General features: G+C 37.9%; 2 protein-coding genes across 3 annotated transcripts; one reads left to right on the top strand and one right to left on the bottom strand.

The window, feature by feature from the left end:
• The first annotated feature begins 235 nt into the window (after positions 1–235).
• LOC132170799 (fatty acid hydroxylase 1) lies at positions 236–3,877 on the top strand. Of its 2 annotated transcripts, none has more exons than XM_059581908.2 (7): positions 236–361; positions 1,121–1,191; positions 1,417–1,509; positions 1,684–1,880; positions 2,039–2,144; positions 2,805–2,951; positions 3,389–3,877. In XM_059581908.2, exons 2-7 carry the CDS (start codon positions 1,141–1,143, stop codon positions 3,506–3,508), a joined length of 714 nt encoding a protein of 237 aa, XP_059437891.1. In that variant the 5' UTR covers positions 236–361; positions 1,121–1,140; the 3' UTR covers positions 3,509–3,877. The 2 variants fall into 2 exon arrangements, with proteins under 2 accessions (XP_059437891.1, XP_059437892.1); XM_059581909.2 differs by lacking the exon at positions 236–361 and adding an exon at positions 403–489.
• Positions 3,878–4,692: 815 nt separating this feature from the next.
• On the bottom strand, positions 4,693–5,262 carry LOC148588194 (uncharacterized). Its single transcript, XM_088514656.1, has one exon. It carries the CDS (start codon positions 5,260–5,262, stop codon positions 4,693–4,695), a length of 570 nt encoding a protein of 189 aa, XP_088370782.1.
• Between the last annotated feature and the right edge of the window lie 2,691 nt (positions 5,263–7,953).

Here is a 7,953-nt window from a genome sequence, read left to right as displayed (position 1 = left end):
AAAAAAAAGGAGGGGGGGGGGGGGGGGGGGGGGCGGGGGTGAGGCGCTGTGAAGGGCAAAATGGAAAAGAAAATGAGAACTCAACACGGTCTTAACAGCCCAACCTTAAAATAAGGGAGAATAATGCATATTTTCCATATTGAGGGATAGCGGAGACATTAGGCCGAACCTTGGGGGCCTTTTTGAAATTTAACCACAAATATATCACCGATGTCCCCGGAATATCCCACTCCCTTACAAAAGGCCTTTGCCATTCCACCTCCCATTTCTCGTACCCAATTACAGCCAAGGGTGACCTCCACGACCGAGTCCTGGTGGTGCTCTTTTGGTTTGGGATCCGACCCGCATTGTGTTCTATCGGGTTAGTTCTAGCTTCGTTCTCTTTTGAGTACAATTTGTAGATCTGGGCTTTCTGTTGTTTGAGTACAATTTGTAGATTTGGGAATGCCGTTTTTCGGTGGGTTTCTGATTACATTTTGGGTTTTGATGGTGAGTGCCTTTTCTGGGTTCTGCTGGCTCTCTCTGCTTGCTTGCTAGAAGAATTTTCAGTTTTGATTGGAAGAAATTTAGTCTTCATGGAAGTCTGATTAGCTTGGGAGTTTTTCGGTTGATTTGTTGTTTTGGAGGAAAAAATTGTGAAGCGCAGCTTGGGTTTTTTTTTTTTTCCTTCTTTTTTCTTGTTGAATGCGTTTTGTTGTTCCTGCTAGTTCTTTATTTGATTGCTAAGAAGGTTTTCCGATTTCGGAGATTACTCCCCAAAAAAAAAAAAAAAGATTCCGGAGATAAAAATTTGTGTTTGGTTGCTTAGAAAATTTGCGAGAAGGGAATAAAATTATTTACTTTAAATTTATATTCTTCTTTATTTTGGATTCTCCTTTTTACAGGTAACAAAATTAGAAAAAAGAAAAGAAAAAAGATTTAGGTGAATTTGAGTGTCATAATAAAAGGGGCATGATTTGATTTGACAAGTATATTTAATTAAATATTTCTTAGAAAATTTGAAATTTAAAAAGGCCTTTTTGTAAAAGTTCTTGGGATAAAATCAGTAAGTTGTCTTGTCAAACTGCTTTAATTTCATTAGTCGGTGTGTTTCTTATCTCTTACGTTCATCTCCCTTCAGCTCTATTGTAAGCTGCCAAGATGGTCGCGCAGGAGTTTACTGTCGATCTGGACAAAGCCCTCGTTTTCCAGGTACCATCACATGTGCTTCTTCTTCTTCTTTTCATTGCCTTGGGTTTTCCATGGATCTCTAAAACATAAAAAGCTTTTCCTTGCAAACAGTTTACATCTATATTGCAAGAAGTTCACCTTTTTTATTTTCTGAACCAAATTTATAGTAATACTTTGAAGATTCACAAATAATTTTCCGATGCTTATGATTTTGTTATGCATGTTAATCTATGACATGTTTTTTAGGTTGGCCATCTCGGACCAGATTACCAGGAGTGGGTTCACCAACCCATCGTCACCAAGGAAACCCCTCGATTCTTTGAGAGTGATTTTTGGGAGGTACAATCTCGTTGTTTTCACATGATAATCTTACTGCCATTAAATCATAGGTTTGACCCCATGCATATATGTAGTTGTTGGTATAGTTTCTGCACTTGTTTAATTACTAGTTTAACATTTCATTTTTGAAGAATGTATACAGCTGCAAATTTGACTCACTACTACTTGAAACAGTTCTTGACCCGCACTGTTTGGTGGGCGGTTCCAGTCATTTGGCTGCCAGTGGTATGCTGGTCCATCTCCATATCAATACAGATGGGCCATACAATTCCTGAGGTAGCTTTAATGGTGGTCTTCGGCATTTTTTTGTGGACGCTTATCGAGTACACATTACACCGTTTCCTTTTCCACATCAAAACGAAGAGCTACTGGTTAGTTGTTACATTGCTCTCCCTCTCACGCATACACACATGCATGTGTATTCATGTTGAAATTTAAAATTCTGTATAATTTTCTGGTCTCTATACACAATTTAAGTTGCTTTGATTCAAAATGTGCTAGTACTAATTGTGTTAAACATTTTGTTTAGGGGAAACACCATGCATTATCTTCTTCATGGCTGCCATCATAAGCATCCAATGGATGGCTTGAGACTTGTTTTCCCACCTGCTGCAACAGCTATACTTTGTGTACCGGTATGCCTATTCTTACTTGTTCTGCATCTCTTCATAAGAACTCAAGGTGATGCTTTTCCTCTAATTAAAATGAGAACAGAAATTATGTATTAAGTTTTGGAGCATTTGACTTTATACTTCCTGATTAACAGAAAGAACAACTTACATGTCTACTGTGTACGTACCCTCATATCTTGCCCTGGATGTAATGAACTGGATCATGTTGGTCTTCCACTTGTATTCTATTGTAACCAATTCCCATTCAATGTATTTTCTGTACGGTATGTACGACTTAATAACCTGGCAATTTAACCAATTCCATGTGCATGTATTTAAACTGATGGCACATGGATTCGAAAAATGTGGAAGTTCGGATGTACGAAAACCATCATGGTATAAAATAAAATTTGTAGGTGGTTCTAGATTAAAATACTACTGCTTGCTCTGTGTATTTACTTATGTTCATAGCGTGTAATCCCTTTATATGAGAAATGACAATGCAAACTTGTGTGCTATTCCTTACTATATATATTAGTACTGAATTTTTATATATTTAATTAATATTGGAGTGCATATATGAATTAACCATTAGTTGAGGTTTAGAGTTTTCATTAGTTTTCCTCATGGTTTTGTATAAAGTTCTTGTCTACTGATTCAACTGTTACTTTACATCACTGCCAGTTCTGGAACATGGTCAAGCTTTGTTCCACCCCTTCAACTACTCCTGCTTTGTTTGGAGGCGGTTTACTGGGTTATGTGATGTATGATTGCACCCATTACTACCTCCACCATGGTCAACCATCAATCGAAGTGTCTCGAAATCTCAAGGTAAGAGCAGTAGGTTCCTGCCACTCATGGGTCATAGTCTATAACTTGCCTTTTCTGATTACAACCCATATATCTTGATCAATGAAGAAGTTACTTGTACAACTATGTATATCATTAAGAATTTGAAAAGGATATCGTTAACCTGTCCCTGTCAACAAGAATTTTCTGATATGTGATTACATAGCCAATTGACCGGTAGGTTTTAAAGGGGACCTGCATTGTTGACAGGGACAGGTTTTTTTTTTTTTTTTGATATACAACATTACTTATTAAAAAATAAAACCTGTCTCTGTCAACTAGGCAGGTTTGCTATAAAACCTACTGGTCAATTCGCTATGTAATCACATATCAGAAAATTCTTCCATTCAAGAGTATATCTGAAGTTTTTTGGGTTTTCATTATTAATCAACTAGGCCTTGTTTGCTTGTGTTTTGCAGAAATACCATTTGAATCATCATTTCAGGATCCAGACAAAAGGCTTTGGGATCACTTCATCATTATGGGACAAGGTGTTTGGAACACTTCCTCCAGCGAAAGTAGCTGGGAAAAGTAGATAATTTATTACAAGATAATTTATTACAATGCAGCATCAGTCCATTGGTTATTAGTAGCGAGTTTAAGGGGTTTTTAACAAATTTTTTAAACATTCTTTCATTTTCTGTCTATTTGTTTGATATTACTGTCACTTCAAGTGATAGATACCTTCCTGGGTTTGCAGCATGTTGTGGACAATTCCATTTTGGTGGGAGAATGTATTTATGTCCGCAGATTTGTTTATGAAGGAAAAGCCTCCTACTAGTCTAGATTTCCTAGTCATCTTGATTGCTTGTTCATTCCTTTATGTCTTTTGAGTAAACTTGTGGATTACAACTTATTTATGTCCACAGATTTATGTCTTTTTAGTAAAACTTGTGGGTTACAACTTATTTGAAGAAAAGAGAAACTACTTCTACCCTAGTTCCTAGCTTCCAGGAAATTGGACACAATTTTATCAAAATTAACAAGTATTCCTCCTCTTTGTGGAAGGGGAACACCTAATTTGAAATTTTTTGGCTGTCTGGTAAAGTAAAGGATTGTGTATAATAGTAATAAGAAGTGATTGATGTGATATAAAGTAAAGAAAAGTTTTGAATTTTTTGCAAGAAAAAGTGAAAAAATAAAATGTTTTAGTGAGTTTTTGTTTAAATAATAATAAAAAGTGATTGGTGTGATTGATATAGAAAGTAATAATATTTTGAAATTGACTTTTTAAAAAAAAAAATTGAATTGATTGCCAAACAGAGCAGACCCTTTTATTCTTATCTTTGTTGGACTGGTTTTTAGCAAAATTGTTATGCAAAACAGTCTTTTGGATGCAAATTTTGGAAAAGAACTTTTCTATTTAACATATAAACGAAGGTATGGAGAGATATATACACTTTGCTTCTCTCTCGTTTCTTCTTATAATCTTCTCTCAACTTCTCCAAACATGGTGTAACGGTAGTTAGTTAATTTATTTATTTTTAACAGAGGAAGAGACAAACATGATTGTTGTCTAACCAAAGCCTCGGGCTGTCGGACTCTATTGGCTTTGTTGTGTTTCCGTATGCTAGTGTAGTTGAAAAACTTCAGTGAACCAAAAAAAAAAAAGTATTTTTGGTCAATGAAAATATCGTTTTTTTTTTTTGAGGATTCATTAAAAACTAACGGTAACAATATATTTTTTTTTGAATGAATTGTGTTGATCAATATTATTGATGGATCATTGATAGAGCAATTGCTCATTCAATACAATGTCTCTAATACAAGGAGGTTCCTCTTCCAACCATACAATATCATTGGCTTGTGTGAGAACCAATTTAGCTAGTCTATGAGCCGCCTTATTCGCCTCACGATGTACGTGCTCTACATTCCACATAGGAATAGCATTTAGCCCAAACCTGACATCCTCAATCAACTGGCCTAACAGACTAAGCTTTTGGCCTTCGTCTTTAATGGCTTCGGTAATTTGCTTGGCATCTCCTTCTAGAATTAGTTGCTGCACTCCTTGTTCATGACCAGATATGACACCAAAATAGGTTGCTAACGCCTCCGCAGCTGCTGAGTCCCACTTTTCCAACCGCACAATACTTTTAGCCACTATAACTCTACCTTCATGGTCACGCATGACTAACCCAAAGCCCATTTTGCCTTCTTTCTTGTTGAGAGCTGCATCTACATTCACTTTCATCCATCCTCTAGCTGGTTTTCCCCACCTGGGAAGTTGCTCCCTTCTCTCCAGAATTTTTTTGTCTTCCACCGCATTCGCATTCTCATAGTCCTGCACTGCCATTTTCGCATCATGAGAGATCTAGTTCGGGTGAGAGAAGGTTTTATCATAAATCCAGCCGTTTCTTCTCAACCAGATCCTTCTAGATATTTCTGAGAAAAGTCGAAAGAGTTTATCGCCCCCCATCTCATAGACACCTTCGGCCACCTGGAGGAAATCTGGTCCTCTAAGGGAACATTTCTGGAAGAACATCTGGCTCACCCCCTAAACGTCTCTTGCGGCAGTGCAGTCCCAAAGAAAATGCAGCGTAGACTCAATCTCCAAGTTACAGATAGGACATAAAGGATCCTCAATCACCTTTCTCCTCATCAGATTCTCCCTAGTTGGGAGTATATTCCTGCAGGCCCTCCACATAAAATTTTTCACCACATTAGGAGAGTGCATCTCCCATATTCCTTTCCATAAGACATTGTTCCCTCTCCGGCTAGAGCTTTCTGGCTAGCTCCCATTTTCTTGTTCCTTCATCATATGGTATGCACTTCTTACCGTGAACACTCCATTCTTGGTTCCTCGCCACACCAACTTATCCAGTTGGTTAGTGAAACTTATTGGAACAGAATAAATAGCTTCTCGATCCGCCTCATTAAAAATGCTCTCGATAAGTGTTATATTCCACCCCTTTCGATCTTGGTCAATCAAGTCCTCCACCTTTGCTTCAGCATTAAGTAACCTTGGAGGAGATTGAGCCATATAAGTGGATGGGTTATTGAGCCATTTGTCTCCCCATATTCTGACCTGGGATCCAGACCCAATACGCCAAAACAACCCACCATTGACAACCTTGCAAGCTCCTTGGATACTCCTCCAAGCAAATGAAGGTTTGGTCCCCAATTGTGCCTCCAAAATCGAACATTTTGGATAGTATTTCGCTTTAAGAATTCTTGCCGTTAAGCTATCCGGTAATACCCAAAGGCGCCAACATTGTTTAGCCAAGAGAGCTTGATTGAAGACACTAAGGTCTCGAAATCCCATACCGCCTTGTGTCTTTGACATCCCCAATTTCTCCCAACTCTTCCAATGAATACGGTTGTCATTGGAGCGATGGCCCCACCAAAAATTTTGCATCAATGAATTTAAATCATGACACAAAGTTTTTGGTAAGAGAAATACACTCATACTATAGGTTGGGATCGCTTGAATAACCGCCTTAAGCAAGATCTCTTTTCCAGCTTGAGATAAAAAATTCAGCTTACAGTCTTGCAGCCTCTTCCACACCCGTGCCTTAATGCCTTGGAATTCGGCCATTTTTGCCCTCCCTACAAGAGCTGGAAACCCCAAATACGTGTCAAATCTCTGTGACTCCGGGATGCTTGCCACCTCTAAAATTTGCTGTTTCACTCGGGGCTCAGTGTTCCTACTAAAAAAGAGAGCTGTTTTGTCTCTATTTAGTCTTTGGCTAGAAGTCCCTTCATAAGTACTTAGAACTTCCGAAATCCGATGCCAATGTCTCAAATCAGCTCTGCAAAACAATAAGGAGTCATCTGCAAAAAAAAGGTGGTTAATTCTAGGTCCACTACGAGAAGTAGGTACTCCTTCAATGTACCCTCTTTGACCCGCCTTTTCAAGGACAGAGCTTAAGGCTTCCGTGCAAAGTAAAAACAGGTACGGGGAAATAGGGTCACCTTGTCGTATTCCCCGAGAGGGAAAAATGTGACCAGCTGGGATCCCATTCACCAAAATGGAATAATTGGCCATATAGACACATGCCATGATCAGATTAATCCATCTCTCTGTAAAGCCCATTCACCGCATAATGGCCTCCAAAAAATTCCATTATACTCGGTCATAAGCCTTGCTCATATCCAATTTTATGGCCATGTACCCCTTCTTACCCCACATTCGGGTATGCATCGAGTGCAACGTCTCATACGCTGCTACTATGTTATCCGAAATCAATCTCCCCGGTACAAACGCACTTTGATTCATAGAAATCAAACTTGGCAAGACCACCTTCATTCTATTAGCAATAACTTTGGAAATAATCTTGTAAAAAACATTACATAGACTTATTGGCCTAAACTCCGTCACCCTTGAAGGGTTTATCATTTTAGGAATAAGCGCTATATAAGTAAAATTAAGCTCCTTATCTACTATGCCAGAGTTCAAAATAGTAAGAACAAATTGACAAACCTCCTCGCCCACAACCTCACAATATTAATAGTAAGAACATGTTGAAATCCAAAACATGCTTCATATTCATCATAGCTAAATAAACGTATTCATTTCTCTTGTCATGCCCTTTATTTATGCTTAACCTTATATTTGTATGTTTTAATTTGTTAACATCTCTTTGACTTTCGATCACACGAACTTTCATAGCCATCATCGTGTGCAAATCAATCACTCGCTTATAACTGTTTATTAGTCCTTTGTCATAGGCTACCATACTTCTATCATTGAGTAATGATATAATGAGAGCTAGAGTCCTCCCAAATGTGACTTGACTTTCAAAATTACCATTGAATTTGAGATGATTATTATTGAATTTTTGATCTATTGGTGATTTTAAATGTCAATCACATTTAGAAGGACTTTAGTCCTCCTTATATCATTACTCTTTATCATTTATCAAACCGTCTTCAAAGTCAACTGCGCATTGACCGTTTATTAGACCATCGTTAAGGCGTCCCTACTTAGCCGTTTATTAGACTGTCATCAAGGGTTTTAGGTTTTTATGTTGACTCATTCAGTGTC

Source organism: Corylus avellana, chromosome 1 (genome assembly GCF_965113065.1).
Source record: "Corylus avellana chromosome 1, dhCorAvel1.hap1.2, whole genome shotgun sequence".
Classification (NCBI taxonomy): domain Eukaryota; kingdom Viridiplantae; phylum Streptophyta; class Magnoliopsida; order Fagales; family Betulaceae; genus Corylus; species Corylus avellana.
The sequence above is the reverse complement of the archived record's forward strand: the minus strand, read 5'-3'. Positions and strand labels throughout refer to the sequence as shown.